At 42.6% G+C, this 26,954-nt stretch overlaps 1 protein-coding gene across 7 annotated transcripts in view; it reads left to right on the top strand.

The window, feature by feature from the left end:
* MITF (melanocyte inducing transcription factor) overlaps positions 1 to 26,954 on the top strand; it is a 101,314-nt gene that overhangs the window by 38,131 nt on the left and 36,229 nt on the right. For 4 of the 7 annotated variants that reach the window (XM_066327191.1, XM_066327189.1, XM_066327192.1 and 1 more), the window contains exon 2: positions 17,416 to 17,662. In XM_066327191.1, coding sequence (XP_066183288.1) covers positions 17,416 to 17,662 — 247 coding nt within the window. Of the gene's footprint in view, positions 1 to 628; positions 715 to 11,206; positions 11,275 to 17,415; positions 17,663 to 26,954 lie in introns of those variants that run through there. The other 3 variants (XM_066327196.1, XM_066327193.1, XM_066327194.1) reach the window with 3 other exon arrangements.

Below are 26,954 nucleotides of genomic sequence, written 5' to 3'. Positions count from 1 at the left end.
CCCACAGGCTGCCCTTTCCCTGTGTCCCACCTGTTTGCTCCTGGCACAGTCGGGGCCGGCGCTGTGCCAGCGGGAGCTGCCGGAGCACCTCTGCTTCCCTGAGCCCATCAGCTCTCCTGCCAGGGAGCTCAGACCTGCCTCTGCCTTCCAGTTTGTGCAGGATTGTCTCTCTTCAGATTTATCTTTTAAGTGAACTATCAATGTCTCAAATGAAGAAGCACAAAAGATGATTTTAATTTTTTTTTTGTTTTATGAGGGAAGTCCCCTTGAACAGCCTCTCCACATCATGTTGATCACAGAAATTATTTGAGAGTCCTGAGCCTAAGCTCATATGGTGAAGTGGCCCTGCATCAATGAAAGAAAACATTCAGCAATGTGCATTTTATACAAGCATTTAAACTTTTTTTTTTTCTTTTGGGTTTTGTTTAGTAATAAAAGGAACAAAGCTATTATTAGTGACCATGGGCTTGGGAGTTTGCTAAAGCAGCAATAGTTACTCATCTGTTTTCATTTGCAGAAGTGTTCTAACAAAGGCAGCCACAAATGCAGCAGCAGGGTTAGGAGGTGGATGGTAGGAGTGGAAGTGCAGCTTCTAGAAGCCAGTGCTTACTGAGACCTTTCTGTTCAGTCTTGGTTCTGTGGCCACCAGAAGCTCAGATCCCAGGGAGCTCTTGCCTTGCCTTGGATTGAAACGTGAAAGGATGAATCCCCTGGGTAAGTCCTTGGTCCTTTTTCTTCTCTGATCTGCAGCAGAGCTGCACAGAGCAGTTGTCCCTCCTCGTGCCAGCCTGGGGTTGTGTCTGCACGTCAGCTCCTGCAGCTGCCTGATAGAGATGGAAAAGAAGCAGTGGTATATGATAATTTTATTTTAGTTTTCCCTCTCTCCTCCTGGCCCAGGTAGGAATAAAATAGAGAAATCACCGGACTTGGAACCACAAAAAACTCCAGTATTTTCTCGCTCATTTCTTTTTCTTTTTCAAACCAGCTGAACAAGCGTGCACAAGACCTTTTGCCTGTGCTTTCATGTGCAGCCAGCTGGGTGAGGGTTTGCTCCATGGCAGATGCTGTGGACTGCAGAGCTGACTCTGTACATGGTGGGATGCATTCTGCCTGTGAGGGCAGTTTCCTCAGGTGCAGCAAGGGCAGGCAGGTTTTTGGCTCAAAATGCTGTGGCGTGCCCAAAGATTCTATGGGAAATCAGAATGAAATGCTCCTATTGATTTCCTCGAGTTTGGGACCGTGTCCCACCTAAGTTTGGTTGTGATGTGCTGAATATGTGCCTGAATTTAATGCTGAATTTAAGTGCTCCGTGAGAGTTGTTGTCTGCTAATCCCAATCAGCCTCTTTTTCTCCCCAATCCTGCAGCACTTAAAAGTCTGATTTGCAATTTCTGTTTACATCCTGAGGCTGCTACGACAAATACCACGAGAAATATCTTGAATAAGTAACAAATTTCAGGAATTGCTGTTTGCCCACATGTCTGCCTGCTGAAGGTACAAGCTTAAAACCATGGAATTGCAGAAGACCTAGTTGGAAAGGGGAGATGCAGAAGGAAAACTCTGGTTCACAGGGATCTGTTGGGCCAGCTGATCCACCACCTAGAAAGTTGCAATTATTTTTCTAGTGTCAGAAATGATACTGAGATAACAGATAAGCAAGGGAGGAGTGATTGAGCTGATTTATCATGCTGCTTACAGAAACATGAAATTCAGCACGATAATTGAATAAAAGGTCTTATCTGTGCTTACAGTTGTTAGTGGTCAGAAACTGCCATCTAAGAGGACAGATTATGTAATTTGCACTAATGTGCAAATTTTTTTCCTGGATTTTATGCAAACATTAAAAAAAAAAAAACCAAAAAACAGACCTCCTCTCTGCACTGTGTGGAATAATATTTTGCTTTCAAAGATGCCAAACTTTTGGAAGTAGACTGATAGAATAAGAAAGATGTCAGACTTGGTGATACTCTTACACATGGCATGCTGGAAGGCTTTTTTTGGTTTTTAGGAGTGGGTTATTAAATTTTTTCATCTTCTAGTTTTCTTTCTTTTTATTGTTTTGAAGGTTTTGCAAGCATAATAAAGTATGTGGGCACAAAAGTTTGAAGTGACCTGGCACTAAAGGGAACAAAGAAACCTTCACCCTCTTGAAACAGGATTCTGCACACAGAACTCCAGTTTGCTTGGTTTTCCTCCATGGCAAACAAATTTTTGAAGTTTACTTTGGCAGGAATTCCCACCACCATTATGTTAAACAGAAATGGAAGGGTGTTTCCAAGCAGCGTGTTTCTTTGTTGCCATGAGGAAATACAGTTTTAAATCTGTTTTCTGTAGGCACTTTGTTTTGTTTTTCATTTCCTTGTCTTCTTCCCATGCATCTATAGCTTCCCAAAACCACTGGGAATCATAGAATAATAGATTGGTTTGGATTGGAAGGTACCTTAAAGATCATCCAGTTCCAAGCCTCCTGCCATGGGCAGGGAGACCTTCCACTAGACCAGGTTGCTCAAACTATTTTCAGATAAATAGTTATATTCATGTTTTTAATTGAAATGAGGAAAGAGTTTTGTTCTGGCATGAATTTCACTGTTTACTTTATTTTTTGCATGTGAAACGTTAACCGATACAAAAATGCCTGCAGGTTGGGATCCACCTTAGATTTGCATATTTGATTTTTTTAAAATGAAGAATTATAAAGAAGGACTTTGCTGAAGAAAACTTATCAGTTTTCTGCCAACTTTTGGGGGGTTTTTTTTGGTGCTCTAGTGATTATGAAAAACCTGATAGAAAACCTCTCGTGTTTTGCTTCTGGGAGGGTAGTATTTGCAAGGTTGATAAAATGATGCTGCTGTTGAATAATACAATGAGAAAATGATAAATCGGGGAGTTTTTGTGCCTAAAGCCTGTGTTTTCACCAGGCTAAGCCCATTCAGCCCATCCCTGCCATCTCCAGATGTTATTTGCATGTGGACGTGGAAAGGGCTTTCCACCCTCTCAAACAATCAGCTTTTACATTCACTGGAATCGCAGAATTTTTATTGCCACTATATTTTTAATGGCAGTATACTGAGGTTCTCCTTAACTAAGGAGTGGTACAGTTTACCTGAAGAAGTAAATGTCAGGTTGGTTTTGGTGTCAGCACCTCCCTCCTGGCACTTGCTAATGCTTCATCTGCATTTTCTGTCCTGGGCCACCACAGTACCAAGGTCTTGGACCTGTTTGAAAGCCCTTTGGCCTGGGAACTGCTTTATTCTGGCTGACTCTGCAATCCCCAATTTACCTGATGCTGGTTCTGCAGAGGCATGTGGTGGGATGGGTGGAGAAAATTGATTATTATGGTTTTTTGCCTAGGGCCTTTTTCCTCTTGTTTAAGGGAATTTCTCAATCCCAGTCTGTAAAGATTTGATGTACTGGCTTTTTAGTAGTACTAAACACTTGTAAGATTTTTAAAAACACACATAATCATTCAAATATTAAAGACTTCAGTTTCAGGCAACTTGGATATGGACTTAATTTAATCACAAGAATATATTAACGCATTTGATCTGCTTCGGGGTTTTTTTTCAGTGTGACTTACTTTTTTTTACTGTGTATTTTCGAGATCGTCTTTGCTTTTCCCCAGTTACTTTTAATAAACAGTTTTAGCAGCAGGAGCTAGTGTAAGTGTCCTTAGAAAGCACTTGCTCTGCCAGACAGGAAGGTGTTTTTCAGGTTCCATACTTTGGTTTTGTGTACTTAATTATTACTTTTTTCAGAATAAATTAGCCAGTATTAAAAGCGCACCGGAGGCTGGAGTTCTTTGTTCCCAGGCTGTAAATAACATGGTCAGTGGAGGTGTTTTCATTATGCTCCACTCTTGAACTTCAGTGGAAATTTTGGACGGCACGTTCAGGGTGTTGAACAGTTACAGGCTGTCAAAGGTTTGGATTTTCATGCTGCTGTAACAAACTGGAAGGTTCTTCTCTGCTAAGCATGTGAGGAGGTGGTGTAAGAGCCGGGCAGGTTCAGCTTCAGTTATGTCAGTGCTGAGTAGGATAAGAGGACATGGCTGTTGGCTACAGAGGATGGAGCATTCTGGGATTTAGGGATGTGGTTTCCATTCCTGTCGGCACTGCCCAGGCTGTGTGTCCCCAAGGGGCTCTGCTCTAAGGCCTCGTGTTGGAACTCCTTATGGGTGATGGTATCTTGGCCAGGCGATTGTGGCTGTCGGACCCTCCAGCTGCTGTCCTGCCTTCAAAAGGTATCCCTCTGAAATCTGCTCTGGATGAAACCTCCTGCTCTGCATGCCTTCTGTCTACTCTAGGATGTGTCTTTTTGCAGTAGATATTTCTTAAGTTTCTTTGTTTTGGGGGAACCTCTAATCTTTAATTTAGAAAGGTGAGGTTGCATTTTTGAGGTATTATTTACTGCTTTAATTCAGCACAGTGTATGTGAAGGCAAGAGCTCCTGTTGTGTGCAGTATTCCAGATCTGCTCTGCCAAAGAGTTTGCTTTGCTCTGCATCTGTCCTTTTGGAGCCTCGGGCTGCAGGGCATCTTCTGGGTGCAGGAAATGGCACTCAGAGATCTGCTCTGGTTCATAAGGTGGTGGTTTGATCAAAGGTTGGACTTGATGATCTTAAAGGTCTTCTCCAACCTCACTGATTGTGTGTCCCGCAATTTGTTGCTGGCTGCTTTATTCCACAGTGACCTACTTTGATTAGGCAACCAGTCTTTATTTGCAAAGGAGCATGTTGTTCCTTCGCCAGTCCTCCAGCTGGAAATGGTTTCAGTTCTGAACTTCTCAGAATGAGACTGTTGATACCAATTTAATCTTGTTCATGGCTGGTTTATATCGCTTGGTGACGTGCCAGGGTTGTTCTCTCCTGGGTGTTTGTTTCTCTGCTGTATTTATAGACAGCAACACTCACTCCTGTCAACCTCCAAACTTTTCTTTAGCTTCCCACTATAACGTGGGCTTGTTTCCCTTGTCCCCTCAATTTTGGCTCCTTGTTCTTGAGCACGTTTCCCAAGCAGGAGCTTTTGCCCACAAGGCACACGCAGGTTTTGCACTTGGAACACGGCTGCTTCTCCATCCTCTCTGGCATTGCCTTGTCTGATACAGCCTGAGGCTGCTGCTTTTTGTGCTTTGCAGTGCTGGCCACTTGTGACATCGGGAGTGACTCATTCCCCTGGGCTCCTCTCGGTCCCATTGAGTTTAAATTCATCAGAGAAATACTGATGATGTACCATATCCTGTTGTGCTTTGAAAGATCCTAATGGAGTTGTGGCAGCTCACCAGAAGGATGAGCTGTTTCTCTTGACCTGTGATCTGAAACAATACAGACCAAATCCAACAGATACAAATCAAGAGGAATTTTATCCATGAGTTGCTTCCCCGAAGTGTCAGTGAATCCAAGGCTGGAGCCTGAGCAGAGGCATTTGGGACAGATGTTTCAGGTTAACAGAGAAGAGATTGAAGAGCTTATTTTGAGAGAAAATAACTGGGAATATGAAGAGAGATACAGGAAAGCCAGTGAACAAATCAGGTGTGTAATCTGGTAATAAGCCTCAATGTCCCTTATGAAAAGAGAAAGAGACGTGTAATTTGACTGTGGTTTGAGCTCAGGCAGTGCCTTGCAGCCATGGTGAAGGCTGGTGGGATCTCAGAATGGATTGGGACTTGGAATTGTTGAACTCTTCCATTCTTTGAGAATGGCAAAACATCTGTGTTAAAATCAGAGAGCCAGGAGGGCTGATGAGAGCCCAGCTCCTCGCTGGTGTCTTGCTGTTCCTGAAGCCACTGCTGCAGGCTGTTTATTTGGGGTGACACTGCTATTTCACCGTCTGCCTCTTTACCCTTTTTATCCCTGTTCAGGGCACTGCCAGACGGCCGGGGAAGAGGGGACAAAGCTCCATCTAGTGTGGAAAGGGAGATGCCTGGGAGCTGGCCAAATGAGAAATCCTACAGAAGCTGCCTTTCCTTAGCCCAGGCATGGGGCTTGCTTTTTAGGCTGTTTTTGTTTTGAGGGATTTTTTGTTTGTTTGGGTTTTTTTTTTTTTTTTGTTTTGTTTTGTTTTGTTTTGGTTTGTTTGTTTGTGTTTTTTTTTTTTGGTGGTGTGTTTTTTTTGGGTTTTTTGTTGTTGTTGTTGGTTTTTTTTTGTTTGTTTGTTTGGTTTTTTTTTGGCAGCTTGTGTTTAGAATTGCAAAGTGCTTTGGCTGTGCAAGTGTTAATAATTCTGGCATTTGACAGCTGATGTTCATTTTGGTACTCTGGAAGTGTGTGCAGGATAAAACTGGCTTTAATGCAACTTCAAGTAGACTGTAGTGTCAATTCAAGGCAAAATTAAATACATACCCTTCAATTAAGATTAGGAATTCTGTAGCCAGGTTGTAGCTGTGTGATGGAAAGTGGCACAGAAGTATAACACGTTTAAGGTTAAATTATCATAGTTTAAGATGAAGTTCAAGGTTTTTACAAAAATAAATTATAATAAGATAGATGATAAAAGCTGATATCCTTTCATATGCATTATCTGCTTTTAAAAACAAGAAAGAATAGAGAATCATTTTGTTTGTTCTGGAGTTTGTAATTTTTTTCCCCCCTGAATACTTGTAAAGCCAATTGCAGTTCCGGAATGTGGCTTTGCATCAGCCTCTCTAAAAGGAGGGGAAAAATATTTTCAGTGTATTAGATACATATTGGCAATTAAGTATCAGGCAGCCACTAAATTTCTGAATTCAATAATGGTTGTATGACAAAAATAAAAAGCTACTACAATTTAATCCAGATTTCTTACGTGGCTTATGAAGGAAACATTTGTCCTCCTGCCTGTGGTACCTCTGCTACAGTTCAGTGCCCAAGACCACTGGGCAGAATTGGTCCCTGCCTAATGTAATCTGTGAGAAGTTGGGCTCAAACCTCTCGGTGGGTTTTCATTGCTGTTTTGGGGGTTTTCATGGTTTCCAGCTTGTTGGGAATATTGGGTTGCCTTTTTTTCCCAGCATGTTGGGAATATTGAGGATTGTTCCTTCTTGGGGGGATCAGGAGGAATAGAAGGTGGGAAGGTGAAATCTTCTTCCCCACTGGTAGGCTGAGGTGAGAACATGCTTTGTAGCACTGACATTTTTGAGCCAAGAAGCTGAAGAAGTGGCAGGGTCACTTTGCTCCAGCAGCACATTTGTAAAGCATTTGTTTCACCCAAAGGTACAGCTGCAGGTCCTGACTGAGAGCTGCTACAATTCTGCTTTTTAGGGACACCAATACAGCTGGCTGCTGGGCTCCAGCAAGTCTGGAGCTGCACATCATTTCCAGGTGACTTTGCTGCATGTTTGTGAACTTGACTGACTAATGTAGCACTGTACAGTCCCCTGCTGAAGCCTAAAATAACAGAAGGTGTGAAATGCTGCTCCACAACAATGGTGGGTGCTCCAGCAGGTCCTTTGCCAAGGTCACAAATGCTAAGTAAACCAGATTAAACAAAACCGTGTTGCAGGAATGCATGATTAACTGTAGTCTTTGCAGGATTTATTGGTTATAAGCTAAGCCCTGCCTTTATTTTTTTGTCCTAGTAACTAAGGCAGATGTGAACTTCAAGTCCAGTGAAACATTTTTTTGGCTCTTGCCTCTGTTTACATGATTCAGGAGTTTGCAGTAGTTCCACAACAAATATAGCTTTGAACAGAAATAGCCATTCAAGTGCTGTGCTTCTGGCAGTGCAGAACAGATTAGGAGGGTCTAACAGAACGGCTTGTAAATAGTTTTGAGTTGACTGCTTTTTTTTCAAAAGTAAACCAAGGGCTGTAATGTATTTTGAAAAGAAGTGGTGTTCCTGCAGCAGCTGATCCGGACAGCATGGATCAGTTGTCGCTAAACTGTGCAAAACATGGGCTGTGCTCAAGTTTTACTTGAGAAAATCCCGTTTTCTAGAAACTCAGCAGCTGTGTTAATTTTTGAGATTGTATTTGGTTGCATGAAGTTATTTCTGAAGATTTTCCCTGCTGTCTCCTCTTTGAGATGTGCCTTGTGCATTTTACATGCAACATAAGACAGGCAGAGCAGAAGGGTACTTGTAAAATTAAATTAAGGCTGTGTATTAGCAGGGCCATATTTAAGGTGTTAAAAGACCTATAAATAGATTAGGGTGGATCTTCTTGTATATATTTTTGACTTTGTGAAATCAAGAAGTATAAATGTTGCTTGCATGTTTTTATTGTGAATGAGACTTCATTCACAATAAAACACCATGGTTTTTTTATTTGGTATTTCTTTTATTTACATGTGACCCCATGTTGAAGTAATTATTTTCCTCATTCCCTCTCTGATGTTCATGAGCAGTTGCTGGCTTGAAACAAGATGCAGAATTATTTTAATGAGAGAAGAGGAGGAATTACCATTATAGTCCTTGGAGATGCAATTCCCCAGTGCTGAAGGCTTTAAATCAATGCTAAATATTTCTGTGAAAGACTGCAGTTCCTGCAAATGTGACAAATTTAAAACAGAATTTACAGCTGTTGGAGGATGGCAGGTGAAAAGGTCCCTCCACATGATATTTGCACTGTCCTACCCCAATTATCCTGCCCCACAGTGCACACTCTGAGGTTGGAAGCACACAGAAACTGTACCCAACTTGGGGAATCCCTGAACCTGGGATTTGGGAGAGGTGCCTGGTGACGAAGGGTTGTTGACTGGGTGTGCCTGTACTGAGGATGTGCTGACAGCATAGCAATGATGCCTGATGGACTGAGGAGGTTTGCTTCCTCCAGGAGCCTTGGTTTGGGCTTCTCCCATGTCAGGGATATTGTGGGGACATTGAGTGGCCTAAGCAAGGGAATTGAAGGCCAGTTGTCTTCAGTTGTTTGCAGTTGGGCAATTCCTCCATTTTTCATCGCCTCAATTAGCAAGTTTGTAAATATCACTAATGCTTCCTTACATGGGCAGCTGGAGCTTATCCCACCTTGCTGTCAGTGCTGTGAAAACCCAAGGCAGCAAGTCTGGCACATCTGGCCTGTAATTGCAGTGTAAATACCCAAATGGTTGGTAAAGTAACTTGGCGCTGAATAAGGGCTTTTTTGCCCCCACCCCAGGTACTTCAGCTTGCTCAGTCATACAGTCTTCTTTGCCCCAATAGCTTTTCCACAAATAGATAAAAAGGTAGAATAAATGAGCAATGCTTAAGGGACTCTAATATTGAAGTTGGTTCCAAGCATGAGGACGCAGTTGGATTGGTTTCTGCAGCCTGGAGAGTTGCTTTGTTAGAAAGAAGAGTTGCTAAAGACCTTTGCTGATCTGATCAGGTCTCGTAATGAACAGCTAGTGCTGTGGCTAGAAACTGAAGTGAGAGTTTGGATAATATCTGTCCAAGACTTGGTTTAACGTTAAAATTATCGCAGTGATGTGTTAGGGGTTGTTTGTTCCCTTGCATGTTGTATTTAGTGTTGTGAGCAAGTCCTACGTGCTGATAATGCCTACGTACCGAGCACAGAATTCACTGTGTGGTTTTCATCATGACTGTTCAGGATTCTTAATCATTTAAAGCAAATCTTCCATAAACACTTTCCCTTTTGCTCCTCAAGATCCTGTTTGCTCAGCATGCCAGAGTGAGTATGTCATCTGCAGGAGATGAGGCTTCCAGCTGCCTCATTCTCTTTGGAAGGCATTGAATAGTGCTGTAACAGTGGAGTCAATAAGCAGAAAACCTTGGATGAATGGAAGGGTTTAGGCTGGGAATTGCTGGTCCTGGTGAGCCTTGAGGGTCACCGTGGCTTTTTAGCTGGGAAAAAGTCTGGACATGTGAATTATGGATACAAGCTGTGGACACAACATGGTTGAGCCTTGTCTTCTGCTGAAAACTGCCTCTGTGAAAAAATTTGCTATCCAGCTGTGGAAATGCTGATTTCTAAACCAAGATATGGTGGAAGGGTGCTGTGAAGCCGAACTTGGGCACTGTGTAGTTGTAAAGTGTCAAAAAGTGTGGTGGTCATATGTCATCTTCCCTCTCAGCGACAGTGTTATCGTCTCTGTTTACCCAGATAAAAAAAGGTAAATTCTGCATTACAAAATCAAAAACTGCAGAGATTGCTAGTGGAGCGTTATCTCCTCGCTTTTTTTCTTTTATCACCTCTTGGTTGTTTTAGCAATCTGGCTTTTTGCTTTGCAAATTTGTGTAGAGCTCTTTAGAGAGGGAAGTGCCCATAGATGTGGTGTCTGAAAAATGGTTCAAAAAGCCTTTAGCAAGGTCAGACTTTCAAGGGAAAGGCAAATCAGGGTTCCTGCCTTTTTTTTTTTTTTTTTTTCCTTTTTCTCTCTCTTTTATCTTTTGGTAATATTTTCTCTAAGTTTGTGATGGAAACTTCAAAAATTTGAGGAAAAGCATCAAACCAATATTGGGTAACTCCATCAACTGCATTTTAAACTCCTTTAGCCCTTCAGGGGACAGTTTGGGGAGCTTGAGGTATTTGTGTACCTGCGTGCTGCTTTTCTGAGGGTTTCAGGCTGTTTGAGCGGAGGTGGAGCAGGGGAACAGGGTGTGTGCACTGTCACATCCACTCTGTGCCTGTACAGATGTAGTTGCAGCTCTTGGGAGATGCGTGTGCCGTGGTTCCTAGGTAGAGGTTCGCCTCGGTGAGCCTTGAATGCGAAGAACTTACATCCCAGAAAACAAATTTGTCTTGCACCCACCCTTCCCCTTCATCTTTTTGGCGATAAAGATCGTGAGAAAACGGTGCTGTTACAGACAGCCCTTATCCACTGATGGTGTTAATGGCCTGATCACACCCCTTTTAATTAATGAATGGGAGAAGCGCTTTCAATGCCAGCCCGTGGCTTGGGTTTCTCCCATTCCTCGCGGGGCGGTGAGGTTGGTGCAGCCCCTGGGATCCTCTCAGCCCACGGCAGTGCCGGGAATTTACCCCAAATCCCGCGGCTCCGTGCCCAGCGCGGCGCTCCCATGCAGGTGAGACAGGATGCAGCGGGATGCCGACCGCAAACTCCTGGGATGTTTTGGAAGCCTTTTCGTGCTACCCGCTGGCCGTGCTGCCTCTCCAGCCCGTTGTTTTTCTCCTCGGTCGGTGCTGGATTGCACAGGTCTGCAGTGCCGGAGCCGCTGCCCGCCTTGGGATTGGAGTTGCCAGGTCCTTATCTGGAGCCTCCTCCCCTGGAGACACAGCCGGCCCCGGACGCCGCTTGACTTTCACCCGGGGGTGCTCAGCAAAAGCCCTTGGACATAAAATTTGGGGGGGAAAAAGATGGAAGCTGTTCAGATGTTCATGCCCTGCTCCTTTGACAGCCTCTGTCTGTGAGTGATGCTTTCCCCGTGAGCAGGTTATTGCGGGGTCGGTTTGGTGTGGTGGATGTTGTGCTCTGGGAATTGAAATTCCAGGTTCTGTGCTTGGGACTGGCCACTGTCCTCTGCAGAGCCACAGCAGCTGGGCTGACCTGCTCAGATACTGATGGTGACTTTCAGGAGGGGAAGATTCCGTGTTTAAATATATATATACATATATATGTCTCTTGTTCTGAAACTTCATGGCAAAAACACAGGTTTGGGCTAACAGAGGTTCAGTTTTGGTGTAGAAAAACTTGGTGTGTTATCACTGTTATAATATGGAAGTCTTGAAAGATACTTTAGGTTTGCATTTTTTCATCTCCATTCTATCATCAGTGGTAGTAAATGATTGTAAAATGCGACCTTTACAGCTTCTGGAATGAACCTCTTAATTTTACCTTGTTCCTTAATCTGGTCAAGATCAAGCTTTCCAGGCTATACTGCAAGCTGTGTCCCCAAGTAGGTGGGCATTCAAGCAGATCAACTTACGGCATTTTATTAAGTCAACACTCATGAAAAAGCCACCTCCAGAGCTTAATAATTATTTACTGAGTGTTCCTGGGTCATGAGAGAGGTTTTCATTAAGTTCAGAAAGCACTATGTTCAGCCACTTGTGAAGGTGTGTTTTAAACACAGGAAGAAAAATGGAAAACTACTACATGGTGTACAACAACTTCAAAAAATTTTTAGCTGAGGATGGAATATTTTAATTTGTGGAGTTGCATTGTGTTGGAGGGGTTTCGTGTGCTGTAAAAACAACAATTTTTTATTGTTTCTGTTTTATTCCAAAGCAGATCCTTTCAGCAAAATTAATTTGATTTGAAATTCAACCCTTAGCTCCTTGGTGCAGTAGGTGTGCGCGGTGGATGGATGCTGCAGAGTTTTGCCTTCCCTACCCAGCCAGGTGCACTCAGTGCATCCAGGCAGATGGATAGGTGCCTTTTGTGCTCTGGGCTGTCCTGTGGGTGCAGCCCATAGTGCAGATCAGGATACAAAAACATTCAGGAGGCACAGGAAATATTTACCTTGATGGTGGAGCAGGGGCAGGCAGCCTGTCTCTTTAAACATGTAACCTTCAAGTGCGGAAACCTTTCATGTACCAGCCTGAAACGTAGCCCTGGCTTTATAATAAAGGCTGATAAAGGTCTCCACACCGTTTTTGTAACTGCTTTGTCCTTGGCAAGTCAGGACGTAGGAGGGTGCCAAATCTTGGGCTTGTTGTTTTTGCATTGATACTTCATGCAGCGCCAGGCAGTTGGCGCGGTGAGCGGAGCGTCGCTGTAACCCACAATCAATTATTAAATGTTAGGAATGAAGTACAAAGTGCTCCAGGGAAAATGCTGTAGTAGTTGGAATCCTTTACCTTGGCTGAAGGGGAAAAGGGATCCTGTATGGGTTTTTTTTGTTGTTGTTTGTGGGCTTTTAGCATTTTTTTATTAGACTTTTCATTCATTCATTCATTTATTTATTTATTTATTTATTTATTTATTTATTTTTGGGCTTGTGATGTGTGTAATCTGTCTTCTCCTTGTATTTATTCTTTCCTTTTGATATTTTTCACTTTTCTGTCGCTCCTTTCTGAGGCACACAGCTGGCAGGTCAGAAGCTACTACTGGCATTGTTGCTTCAGCCGCATATTCAGTACAGGGAACAAAATGTTTCTGGAGGTTTTACTGCTTGGTAGAGAGACTGAAAACAGAATTTGTACAAATCAACTTTAATTTTGTAGAAAGTCTAGTGATTTTCTAGGAGTGGTGTTGAGAGTGGTGGTCTCCTGAAAATGTCTTCTGGAGGTCAAGTATTTAATTATCCACCGTTATAGCATAGAACAATCTTAATCTTTGAAGCAAGGAGATGAGAGATTGCCAACATTACAACTCAAATGTGGATGCTTTTATTTTCACTATGAATAATTATGAATGGGATAAGGGTAAGACATAAACAAAAGGGTTTAAATCTGGTGTTATTTCTTACCTCTGAGATCTGGTGCAGCTCAGTGGATTTCTTGAGATGCTAAATCTGCTTTTCTTGGCTGATTTCTCTGTGGACTAACCCATTAACAAACAGTTGGCATGAATGGAGGGAGGAGAGCTGCAGCCTCCCTCTTATGTGCCATTTCTTAATTAAGAACAGGGTAGTCTATCCTGCCCAGAATAAGTGGCTTTGAAGGCTCTTTGTCTAATTTGTATAAGAAACATTACATTGGGGAGTTTTTTTTCTTAAAAAATATTCAAAAACAGTTGCAGTTTCTAAAGTAGTTTAAAAGCAAAGTTTAGTTAATTATTTTGTTTTCCAGTTCAAAGTCTCCAGAGAAGTTTCTTGATCAATGCACAGGTAGTGCAAAATAATGCTTGTACATCAGATCACTCATAACTAATGCACGTGAACCAGAGCATTTGTTTGATCAGTTTATAGAATCTGAAAACAAAAACTGTCCAACAAAGGACAAGCTTGTCTTTTTGCTTAAGGAGACAGATAAAATAATCAGTAAACATCTCAGAAGGTTATGGTCTCTGTGGCTTGATGGCAACAAAATCAAACTTGATTTTAATGTGATCAGTTGCCTTTTATTATGCAATGGCCACCTGCATATTAACTCATGTATGCAGTAGCTAACATTTCCCAGGCATCTGTGCAAAGGATATGTAATTTAAACTTATTTAATAAAGCTTTATCACTTCATGATTAATTGGATTGGCACATGACACATAACTAATAACTCTCAGTCTGTATTACACTGTGCTTATTAGAGTGCTAATGGATAACTGGTTTAATCATGTGTCAATTAAAAGGATGAGTCGGTTTCATTTATTGCAATTAGATGGTTTCCATAAACTGTTTGCAGGAAGTATCTGGATTGCATCGTGTATTAGCTGTGTGTGGGCTCTGCTCCTGGCTCCACGTAATCTGGGGGTGAATCAGTTGGTGTAGGGGAGTTTTGGATCCACGTGTCCACCCTGGATTGTTCTGTGGTACATGGCACCGAGCTTGGTCATGGGAGCTCTGCCTGTGCCCAGAACATTAAGGTCAAGAAACTTTAAAAATAACCATTTTCAAAACTCTCTAGATGAAGCTTTTGCAATAACAAGTTTTTTTATTGCTTCTTTGGTTGGAAAAGTGAGGTTCTGACCACCCTCCTGTTTGCTCTGTGAAGGTACCTGGTCATGAAACCGGAACCGTCTTCTGTTCCTTCTATTCTGTGCTTGAGGAGATGAGCAGACATGATGGAGAAGGGAAGCTGGATGGGAGAGTGACCTGTGTGATTCATGGGACAGACTTAGAGGATGAGATACCGAAGTTTCAAAGTGTTTTTCGCGTTTGATCAGTGCCACTCACAGCAGGTGGAAGGAATGCTGATGTGGGGAGACTGTCATGCACACAGGAGGAGCTTTACAGTCACCTGGGAATAAATAACAGGAGATCTGTCCATGTTCCTTCCCAGTGCTTGTGACTGGGAAGGCAGGCAGGTGTGTTGTGCAGCAGCTTTTATCCCAGGGCATTATTTGAACCCACCTGCACTGATGGTGTGATGGTTAGGTGCCCATCTCCTTTTCCCAGTTAATAATGGATAGGATAAGAGGAGATGGCCTCAAGTTTTGCCAGGGGAAGTTTAGACTGAACATTACAAAGAATTTCTTCACTGAAAGAGTTGTCAAGCACTGGAGCAGCCTGTCAGGGAGATGGCTGAGTCACCATTGCTGGAGGTTTTTAAAAGACACGTAGATGTGGCACTTGGGGACATGGCTTAGTGATGGGCTTGGCAGTGTTGGCTTAAGGACTGGACCTGATGACCCTGGAGATCTCTTCCAACCTAAACAATTCCATGATTCTGTTGCAGTAGCTGCAGTATGGCAGCATGTGGCTGTCCGTGCTCTCTGCAATCGGGGCTCATCTGCCTCTTTGCCGTGTAAAATACTCAACAGAATTGCAGAAGAAATAAAGCCTGGGAGCATTTTTGCCCTTTGGGGAAGAGTTTGGTAGAACAGCATTTTCTGGGACTGTTGTCTCATTAAAAGACATAATGCTTGAAGCTTTATTTACAATTTTTGATCAACAGTAGAGCCCTGAATCACCTGCAGGAAGCTGTAAGGACACTGGGTGCAAGTAGGTAAAATAATTGCATGAGCAAGATGAGGTTCCAGGCAGGACCTGTTTGAAACACTGTGGAAATAATTTCTCCTTCCTGCTCCCTCTCTTTCCCCAACATTTTTGTATATGGGAAGGATTCTTCTGAGATGGTTTCCAGCACACTTGGCTTTGGTAGGCGGAGAAATAGTTCAAAATGAAAGAAGGTGGGAGGAACTGCTGGGTTACCAATTTTGCAGCATTAGGTATCTGTAAAAATTGCCAGTAGCACACAAATGAGGATGCTGACAAGTGTGGTACAAAATTGGCCTTTTTCCAATGTGAGGAGAATGAATCCTTCCCTGAAAGCAGCATTTGGGTGCCTTTTCTTCTCATATATTACAGTGGTCTTTGAGGTGGGATGCACAGTATTATTAGCGGTCAGAAAAAAAAAATATGAGTACTTCAGTAATACATGTATATAGTTCATAAATAAATAAGTAAACATTTTGGGGTGCATGTTCAGACATTCCTGGTAGGAATGTAATCAAAACAATTGGGAGACCACTGATCTGTAACTGTCCTAGTCATGGAAATAAAGCATCTCTTCGGTTTGGAAATGTGAAAGTGGTTCAGATGTGCAGCCAAAAAACAAGCTGCTGGATTTAGATGTGAGAATGCTTCACCCTTAATTGAAAAGGGAGTGTTTTTTACAAGTATCACAGTCAATGACTTGTCTTGAGCAGCTAATTAGTACGATTATTCCGCAGCTGCATTAGTTTCACCACAAAGGTTTTCTCTTGTTTTATCAAAAGGATCAGTGTCTCTGTGAATGTTTCAACATGACAGGTCTTAAATAGCAAGATGGTCCCCTGCCTCCCTGCCCCCAAAATGTGTGCTCTGGAAGAGCAGAGTTTGATCTCTTGGGGCAGTAAGCATGGGTTCTCCTTTTTTTTGTTTCTGCCCTGAACTGTGTTCAACATCAGGCCTAAACAAAGCCAGAAAACTTCCAGCAGTGCTGGCTCTGGCTGTCTGAGCACAAGCAGTGGTCAGTGCCCACAGCTTCCAAGCAGGACCTGGAAGGGAAGCTGGCTCCCAGACTTGTGTGTCCTGCCAGCATCCCGCAGGTATCAGCACTGGAGCCAGAGATGGGGGTTTCAAGAGCAGCTTCTTCCTGGAGCCAGGAGGGTTACTGCTGGCTTGCCAGGACATGGCCCGTGGATTTTGGTTCTGCAGGCTAAGGAAATGATGAGTTGCTCCAGAAAGTGTCCCTGTAGTCCATTGCACAGTCCTGTGGTCTGTCCCATACTCTCCTTGCCAATGCCTTAGAAATGTCTCTTGAGTGGTCAAGCTGTGCTGTGTGCTGGAGTGGGCCAGCCTGTTCCTCTTTGTGAAGTATGACTGGAATAAAGCTGTTACTGTTGTTTATTTTGCCTGGTTTTGTATCTGACAGTGCTTGGAAGATGCTGGTAGGTCTGGGGTGGGAGTTGGGGTTTTTGTAGAGGTCTGTTTTCTAGCTCTGAAAAGTCACTGCCAGCAAGACCAACCCTAAGGTAGTGTTATGCAGTAATTAGGTGAACTATGTTATGTCACATTTTCATGAGAGAGGTAGATTTACTTTACTTTGAGCTAGATCATTGGACTGAAGTATTGTCCATACCACAATCATCAGACTTGCTTCAGCTCTTTATTATTTTTTTCTTTAAAATAAAATTTTAAAAAAAGGAGGAATATATGTGCCTACTACTGTCTATAAAAGCATTTGTTTTTCTCGTGGGTGGTTGCTGTAAGATTTGAAAGAGCAAGTGGCTCTTTACAGCTGGATGTTGGCGTTGGGGAATGGTTTGGCTGCAGCCAAGTTAAGGCAGCCTAACGTGGCCACTAAGTACCTGAAGTAGGTCGGCTCTGAATTCCCCTCCGGCCGTGCCGCGGATCCTCCTCGCCCATCACTCCCCATATTCCCCTGTAACTCCACCAGCTCCGACTGCTGGAGCCGCCATCCCGCTTGGTGAGAAGCTGAGCTGTCTTTCTCTGGTCTTCCCACAGCAATTCCGAGCATCCTGGCGCTTCCAAGCCTCCCTTAAGCTCCTCCAGCATGACCTCACGAATCCTGCTCCGACAGCAGCTCATGCGTGAGCAGATGCAGGAGCAGGAGCGTCGGGAGCAGCAGCAGAAGCAGCAGGCAGCCCAGTTCATGCAGCAGCGAGTGCCCGTGAGCCAGACACCTGCCATCAACGTCAGCGTCCCCACCAGCCTGCCCCCCGCCACCCAGGTGCCCATGGAGGTCCTCAAGGTACGCACCTTTCCTCTCAGGAGCTCCTCAAAACCCGCTTTATTTAACGGGGACGTGGTTCTAGGCGTTTTCGGCAACCAGGTTCTGCAAATGAGCTGCGTTCCGGCTCAGTTGGAGGCTTGTTTTGTTGGCCTGGTAGCAAAGAATGGAAAAACTTTTTTTAAAAAAAGTTTGCGTAACTTTTGTTTTCTTTCAACTTCGAGATCTCCGGAGGGAGGTTTTGTAACAAAATTAAGTTTTCCGTCGTTTTTCCCTTTGGAAAATGCTTCTCCGTCTTTCTAGTATACTTGATTTCTTTCAGTGCAAAGAAGTTATTAATAGATAACAAATCAGTGTTTTGGTTTTTAAAGGAAAACAGTGAAATAGTTTTATAAGATGGAGTCAAAACTCTTTACAAAAGAGCTCCTCAGAAAGTCTTAATCTGAAATATGGGTGAGTTTCCAGCTACTTGCAACGAGTCTTTGTAATCCTTTTTTTGTTTAAATGACTTGTTTGCTATTAGTAGCTTTAGATTCCTCGTCCCACTGGAAACTTTAGGAGCTTGTTAGTGTCCCTCTGTCAAAGGGGATGTAGCTTGCTAATTACTCAGGGAAAAAAGTGAACAGCCATAAGAAAAGAGATAATTTCACGCACTGCTTCAATTCAAGTAGGCTGAAGCACCGTGAAATGTGTGAGTAAAACAATGTCAAATGTTTTGGAGAAGTTTGCTGACATATTTCATGAAAATATGATTTTCACCAGTTCTGTAGAGTTTGCTCTGCGTTATTGTTGGATCTTTTTATTACAGCTTGTTGTTTAGTCAGTGAACATATTCTTACCACATAAGTTAGTGGAGCTTGGTGACAAACGGCTCATGTTTTGTTTGTTGCTGTTGTATACAAATGATAAACAGTCAAAAATTCAGTTTTAAAATAGTCTTGCTGGCTCAGAATTTTGAGGTGGTCTGTGTGGCAGGTTTATGGGGAAAACAGAGGGTAATTTTATTTACTTAATCTGCATTATAGTGTTGTGTTGTCAGCACTAAAACTAACATTGATTTGGGATAGTAGATTCATAGTCCAGTGTGTGATCTAGGAGCAAAAAGGCAGCAGTTGAATTTTGAATTCTCTCTCTCCATACTCACACATTGCCATTAAAAATTAAATGCAATATTTTTTGAGCATGTGAGCATTTGTCTCTGGTAAGGAATCTGAAACTGTCTGGGAAGAATTGTTTTGTCTAACCTTTGTGTATTGCTCACAATGTTTGTGTATAACAATTTCTTCAACTTGTTTCAAGGTTATGGCTGTAGGTATAATTCAGATCCAGCAGATGCGTAGGTGCTATGAAATAGGGGTGTTTTTGGTAATGCACCTAGCTAAATAAGCAAATATTACACTTTTTACATCCTTTCATCCTAATCTGTTGCAACATGAATTTTAGGGTACTTTTTAAGTACTGTGAAAACTTGTAGGAAAGTGTTTACTTTTTGATGATATTTTACTGATAAGGATGGAGTGTAATGTCTTGAAGAAGCATTAGCAGTTGTCATTATTGTTCATTTTGCAAATGCCTCTTTCTATGGGAGAGGAGGGAAGGCAGCCCTTGATTTCTGATGGCTTCAGAAATGTCTGCAGCCCAAAGGTGATGCTCAATTATTGCAAATGAGGTTCCTGGGACCTCTGTGTGCAAAGCTGTAACCTGCTGGAGCATTGCTGGGAAAGGACTTGAACCTGAACCCTCGTCCCTTTGGATTCCAAAAGTGGTATTTGTCACTCATTTCCCTCTGATGGAGAAGGATCTCCTGGAGAGAGGTAGCACACCTCTCCTCCACTTGTCCTTAGCCCAGATAAGAGTGCATTACCCTGTAGAATAAAAAATTAAGATAATGTATCTTTAAGCGGCTTGTAAAATAAAAATAAGCAACAGGTACCTTTTGGCAATAGAATTCCATTTTGAGGTTGATAGTTGTGAAAATACGAGCAACCTGCTGGGCCAAAATGATGTCTGTCTTCTCATCACGTACATTTCCATAAGGAACAGTCAAAATTAGCAAAACCAAGTCCTCTTGGTCTCTGCCTGTGAGAGAAGAACAAAACTGCCAAATTGAGAAAAACAGCTTTGCGTAGTTTTGCTGCTTGTGTTTTTGGTGGAGAGAAGCAGTGAAAGATTCACCTTTTTATCTTTACTCCTAACAGTGGGCCAGTTCTGTACAAAAACAAATTAGCACAAAATGCCAGGTTTGAAGTCATGATCTTCCTGAAAATTACCACAGAGGCTTCAGGGAGAGTAAGATTTGGCAAAAGATCCATATAATTTTCTTTGTGGTTTTGAGGGAGATTGGTTTGGTTTGGGTTTTTTTTTCTCGTGTTGTTTTGTTTTGTTATTTTTTTCCAGATAGGATATTTGGCTCAAAAGCTGAGATTAACAATAACTCAGGATCTTCCTGGTGCCAGTGTGCTGACAGCCAGCTCTGGCTTGCAGTGACATCATTTCCCTGCAGCTGCTTTTTACACTTCAGTTGTTTTTTAGCTGTAGACAAATTTTCCATATGAGTTGTACAGAAGTTTTTATAGATAAATAGGGAGCTAACTTGCTAACTTTACTATCCAGATGGTCTGGATTTAGTGACCTAAAAGAATGAGATGGACAAAAGGGGGATTTTTACACTTCCAGAAATGTTAACTTGCAAGACAACTTTGTTTAAAAGTGATCTTTTGTGATGTTACTTCACAAAGAAGACCAAATCTAGCAGCTGGTTTTGTTGTTGTGTGTGTTTATTTGTTTGTTTTGGTACTTTGCATCAAAAATCCCTCTCTAAGCCTGTTGAATTTGTCAGTGTTTTGTGGTTTTAATTATATTGTGTGACTTGCCCTTTCACCCATATCTCACAGTGTGAGAAGGAGAATAATACTTGCATATCTGAGGATGGTAATTTGAAATGACTGGTTTAAAAAGAAGCCAGAGGTGCTAATGAGCTTGGATTTTATATTTGTTTTCAAGATGTCCATTTAGAAACAATACAGAAAGAGAAATACGTACTAATCTATGTCACATTGCATAGGCATCTCCAGATTGCATAACATAATGTGCTCAAGGCCATGTGAATAAATGGGATTTCATTTTCTTGAGTAATGACTTCTCATTGCATCACTCCTCTGCCAAGTAATGTAGCTTGGCAAAGTAGGGGATGACCTGCTGGAATTCAAATTTTGCATTGCTTTGTGCTACCTAATTAAGAGATGGACTGGGAGTAGGTTTGATGGTTTTGGAACAGCATTTCTTCAACTCTAACAGCAAAAGAAAGATTTGTTACAGCTTGTGGTTATCCTTCTGCAGAGCTGGGGTTGGCTTCATGGGATGGTTTGTCTTAAAGCACCTTCTCATCCATCTCCAGCACTCTCTAGATGTCACCAGGAATTCTTTGCTTCTGGTATAATTCACCTTCTCTCTCTGCCTTGGAAATAGGAACGTAATATAAAAAGTTATTTACTGAAGTAGTTTCAAGCCCTAAAACATCAGGACCCATTCCTGAGGTACACAGTAAGCTGGTGGGTTTATTTTTTATTTAAAAGGATTAGCATCTTTGCAAAGAGTTCATCTTAACATGACCTCATACTTCTTCTTCCATCCAGATGTTTTTTAGTTTTGTACACTCAATTACTATAAAGGAGCTGTTCTTTTTGTTGGTGGTTGAAGTCATTCTCGTGTCTGGTGGGAGGCTGCTGGAGCAGAAGAACCGTGCCAAAACATGCCAGTTTCAGAATTCCAGTGCTGGTCTCTGGGAACTGGTTGCTGCATTTCTGTTGCCTGGGGCTTGAGGAGGTCGTGCTCAGGTCTCCCAGTCACTGGGGCCTGGTGATAAGTTAGACTTGGTGCTCCTCAGTCATCCATTTGCAGAACAGTACTGTTATTAATTCTATACCTGCTGGGGATGAATTTGTTTAAGGTGAAATCTTAGCTTTTAGGGAAAATCCTCTTGGTCTCTAGTGAGGCTGGTCTGTTCATCAGCATCCCCAGAGCTGTCTTGGACTTCATCCCTTCCTGTCTTCCTACTGGAAATCACTAATTTTTTGTTCTGTAGTGTTGGCAGCCGTGTGTTAGCAGTTATTTAGGGAGCATCTCCTGCTGATGTGATGGAGTTCCTGGGTTCTGCTTTTCACGTTGTTCATGCCCACTCCCTGCTCCCTTCCTACCGAGCAATTATCAGGGTTCTTGGAAAGTGAGTGGTCCCCAGAGCTCCTGGCAGCAGCAGAACAACTGCCTTTTGATGGCTTGTGATACTCTGGCCTCATCTCTAGGATAGTTTCCAGTCTTCTATGTCAATCCAGGTAGCTGATTTTAGAATTTTATTGTTCAGCAGACAGAAACACTAACTTGTGTGACCAGAGTTTTATGTGATGTTTCTCTGGCATCTTCACCAAAGCTGCGCTGTAGCAGTCTGGGTTTGGAGCTCACCACTGTCTACATGCTTTTAAGAGACAAAATAGGAAAAGGGGTTTCCTTTGTCCAAAACACCTAAAAGATCCAGGAGTAAAAAACCAAGGAATGACTCTACAGGCTGAAATGACCAGCCATCAGGCCTTATGCCCACAAGAAAAAGTGCAGGATCCCCTGCTTGTTTTTTGGGTTAGTCCTTGAGAACTTCTGCTGATAGGAGTAGAACCAATATGTTGATTAAGGCGTTGGCAAGTCCACTTGTCTGATTTACAGAATTGACAGTGATCCTGAAGATGAATTGCAGAAATCCAGAGGAGTAGGTACTCATCTGTCTGCTCTTGTAGAGACATACCAAAAACTGAATTGTTTTGTGAGTCAGCTGTGCTGTGTGATTTGTATTGCTTTGCCTGATTTCTGGAACAAGTTTATTGTATAGAGCACGTATGACACTACCCCCTAAATCCTTTGAACCTGCCTGGCCAAAAGACAATGTGGCATTGTAGGAACTGTGGCTGGCATGTGTCCTCCATGGGAGAAGCAGCACAGGAGCATCCCTAGGAGGCAGCAAAGGAGGCTCAGGGCCAGCACCAGCCCACAGAATTGCAAATCAGTTCCACTGAAAATATTACTGGTGGGCAGCTGACACCCAGCCCTCTGCATGTCTCACTAAGCAGATGGAAGGTGGAAAATTAAGGGTGAACATTTCTTCCCTCTGTCCCTCCATGTCACTTGTTGGCGTTTCTCAGTTGGTGCGTGGATGTGACACTTGCTGTCATGTTTCTGATCTGATGAACCAGGTCACGGGTTGATGGAACCCAAACTGTGGATGTGCTGTAGATCCCTGTCCCTACTGTGGATGTGCTGTGGATCTTTGTCCCTGCTGCTGGATGCAAAATGCTCCCTTGCTGCACATCCCCTTCCTCCTGAGTGCTGTCACACTGAATGCATAGCAAGAAGAAATCTGCTGGACTTCTCATACCTCTTCCTCCTTCTTTGTCTGCCATTGGGGTTTGAAGGATGTAACTTTTCTTTGGCACAGATGGGAGATGCTTGATACTACTGCCAGGAGCAGCCTCGAGGGCTGCAGTGTGAACCTGCACTGGTATAGATATCTTTGGAGCACTGCATAAGTGCTTTGCTGGTAATAAGATAAAAGCAGGTCTCCTCACCAGCAGATGATGTAGCAGGTCCATTTCATCCACTTTTAGCTTGTTTTTGGAGAATAAGAAAATCGTTCCCTTGCTCTAGGGGATCTGGAGAAGGTGGTCCTGCTTTGGAGATCTACGTGTTGAGGTCTCTGATTTCTGGACAAAAATCTCTACTTGTGTATGTACTGCCAGCCCTTGCTAAGAGAGCAGTTCACCCCAAAAGATATACATGTATATTTTATATATATGGAGGCAAACCCAGTTTTAAAGTTTGTTGTTAAGGCATTTTAATAGTCTATTTCCATACAACAATGCTTATAATACACTAAATATTTAAAAGTTTGTCTGCAACTAAAGGCCTCATTTTTGGATTTCCCCCTGCTACACTGCCCGGGTTTGTGTCTTTATGGTAGGTGTTAATTGCTCTTTTGGTGCCAGAATTTCATCATGGCCTTTCTTTCTTGTCCTAAACAAGGTGAAACCTTTTCAAAGCCTAGAGCCCGATACTGCTCACTGGATTCCCTCTCTTGCTTTATCATTCCAACATCTTTGCCCACCTCATGGCAGTACTGTGGGCTGATGACTGCTGATACCTGCGTGGGTGTTTGTCTTTTACTCAGTGCCATCCCATTGCTGAGTTTGTGCTCATCTTTCCCCCTTCCCACTTTTTCTGAGTGGCCAGGAGTGCAGACAGACAGCCTTGCCTCTCTCCTTCACCCTCATGTTGTTTATTCTTTCAGCCTTCAAATGTGCCACCATGACAATCTCTTTGCATCAGAAACCCTGTATTTCTTCATTTTTGAAATGCCAAGCATTGCTTCTGATTATTGTTAATGATTATTGGACATATATCAAAAAAATACCTCCTCCTATTATTTTTCCAGTGTGCTTATTCCAGAGGGTGACCTGTGGAAGCTCTGCCTGGCAGGGAAGGCTGGACAGCTGGCAGTAGTGTTCTTGGTGTAATAATTACCATAAGACTTCATTGTGTAGAGGACTTATCTCACAGTTCTGAAGAGCAGGAACAATGGGATGGCAAGATAAACGTGTGGTAGTGCCTGCCCCAGCAAATGTGTGTTTGTGGAAGCGCTTATCTGATTGAAAGTTAATTTAATCTCACCTGACAATGGTAGATAGTAGTGTATGCTGGTGTGTTAGGTAAGTCTGGTGTGTATTTGCAATCAAGAACTTAGACAACTGATTTGCCAGACTGAGTCTTGGTGAGCTGCAGATGAAACATTTAAACTGAGGTTTCTTACACTTGGTGACATACCTTAAGCCGTCAGCAGATTCTTCATAAAGAACTTGCATTTAACTGCAGAACCACTTGCCTCTGCCTTGCCTCTTCAGCCTTCATGTAAGTAAAAGTATCTCTGAGGCCTTAAATCTTTTGCTTGCTTAGTGGGTTGAAAGCTATTTTAAAACAAGCACTGGTGCTTGAGGTCTGCATCAGTAATAGAGGTAAAATGTAAACTCTTGCTTAACACCCAGGGTATTAGGCATTAAAAATGCATGGAATTCGAGGGGGCAACATACTTCTGTGTATGAGTATCTGATGGTTGACTGCTAGTGCAAAACGCTGCTCTCACCCTTCGTCCCAAATGCCCTTTTCCTGTGCATGCAAACACGTGTGTTGCATGGCTCTTGAGAGAAATGGTTGTTGCTGATGAAGATGTCTGAGCTTTCCATCTTGTTTCTTCAGCTGTGGCCACTGTGACAGAAAAGTGCAGTTCCCAAAGCTGTGAGACAAACTGTGCTGCTGGGGGTGAGAGGATTTCTTGGGAAAAGAGCTGAGAAACTGCTCCTTGTGACAGAGCTCTTGCCATTGCAAGTTCATAGTAGTTACCTGGAAGTTTGAAATAGCGTATTTGCCACAGAGGAAATCGGGACGTACTCAGACAAAATGATGCAAATGTCTGGAGGTCCAAGTTCTGATTGCTCCTTGGAAATTCTTGCTGATTTATATCCTAGTTGGTGGTCTTGAGGATTTGCTGTCTTCCCGCTGGCAGGGTAGCATCCACAAAATTAAGAAGAGCTTGCTAAGTTCTGTCTGTTACAGCTTCAAAGCACTCTTTTTTTTTTTTTTAATGGTCTAGACATATTATCTGCTGGCTGAGTTACCAGACCTTGGGAAAATGGTGGTTCACCACGTGTCAGTGGCTGTTTTGGACCTGCAGAAGATGAGTTAATCTTGTGCAGATTAAGATTTGTAGGTGCCCATAGTTATGGGTATTAAGAGCATTGATGAGGCTCCACAGCCCCCCAGCTAACAGGTTTTAGCAGCTTGTACCAAGTCTTTTGTCAGGCAACATGAATTTAATAACCACCTAACTCCTGGAGCCAAGGCTGTAAGAAGAGGGTGAATGCTGGTCACTGCAGTTGTGTTGGCTAAAGCCATGGCTTAATTTAGCAGAAAGTAATGCCCAGAGCCACACACAGTGCTGGAAAATGTGGGGGCTGGGGGGGAGATCCAGGGGGGCCTCTGCTGACACCTTTGATAGGCGTTAAATTTTAAATGTGAAAACTCAGATCTGCTTAAAGTAATCTTTGGGTATTAGGTATACTCACAAATATTTCAGTTCTTCAGCTGGTTTGGCAGCTTTATTCTCCGAGATGCTGAACCTGTGTAGTGAATGAATTCAAAGTGACAAGCTGGAGGCATTCCTGCCATTCAAGAGAGGCTTAAGGAATTTCTTATTGGCTAAATTACAAATATGTAGCATTTTGCCCAGCACTGCATGGCAATTTCAACCTGCCTGACCGTGACAAGATTAGCACTTTTCCTCCCCCTCCCCAGCAGTAATTTTTTTTTTTTTTTAAAAATTAGATTAAGAAGTACCAGGCAGAGATGCAAAAGCTTGAAAGAGTGAAAACCAGCCTTACCTTGAATGATTCTGTCTGTCATTGGATTGGTTCCTTAATTAGCCCCATGTCCTTTAACCTCTTGAGAAATAAGTAAGGGATAAATTTGGGGATAAAGACAAAGACGCCTGGAGATTTACCACACACCGCTAGGTAATTCATCAAGGAATGTTGGTAATTAGCCCTGCCTCTTTCCTTTCTGGCTCATTTAATAAAACTGGTTGATTTAAAATAATGCCTGCTGGTTCATTATCAACTACTTTAAGAGCCAAGTTATGAACTTGAAACAAAACCCAGTATTGTGTTGTCTGCAAAGGACCTGGCAAGTGTGTTTTGTTTTGTTTTTTTATAAAAAGAAATTGCTCTGTCTGGTCATCGGTCTCCCCAACTTGATAATTAAATATTACTTTGTTTGGATTACCATTTGAGTAAGGCTTTTTGAGTGTATTTATTTCTGGTGTCTGCTGCTGAGAGGCAGAGAAGAGGGGAAAAAAAATCCGAGATCTTGCAGAGGTATGTGTCAGATTGTGTTAAGAAAGCATGCCTGATGGAATTCAGCTGAATAAGGACATTACAATAAGGACATTACAATAGTGGTAAAGTTGTAAAGTAGTAAAGTACAATAGTTGTCCAGTTGAGGAAATGGGCAACTGTTTTAACCCTTTATCTCTCAGAAGTGAGTACCAGTTATGTGCCTTGTTCTTTGAGCAAAGTGATCCATTTTATTAACCTATCTCTTTAGTGCTTGTAGTATAAATTTTTTCCCAAGCTGAGGACAGAACCCAACTAGTTGGTATTTGCTTAGGAAACTATGCACCAGTCGCTCTTTTTCTTTACAGATGGGAATAGCATTACTTGGAAAT

Source organism: Sylvia atricapilla, chromosome 11, assembly GCF_009819655.1.
Source record: "Sylvia atricapilla isolate bSylAtr1 chromosome 11, bSylAtr1.pri, whole genome shotgun sequence".
NCBI classification, from domain to species: Eukaryota; Metazoa; Chordata; class Aves; order Passeriformes; family Sylviidae; genus Sylvia; species Sylvia atricapilla.
This window is presented reverse-complemented; position numbering and strand designations above follow the sequence as displayed.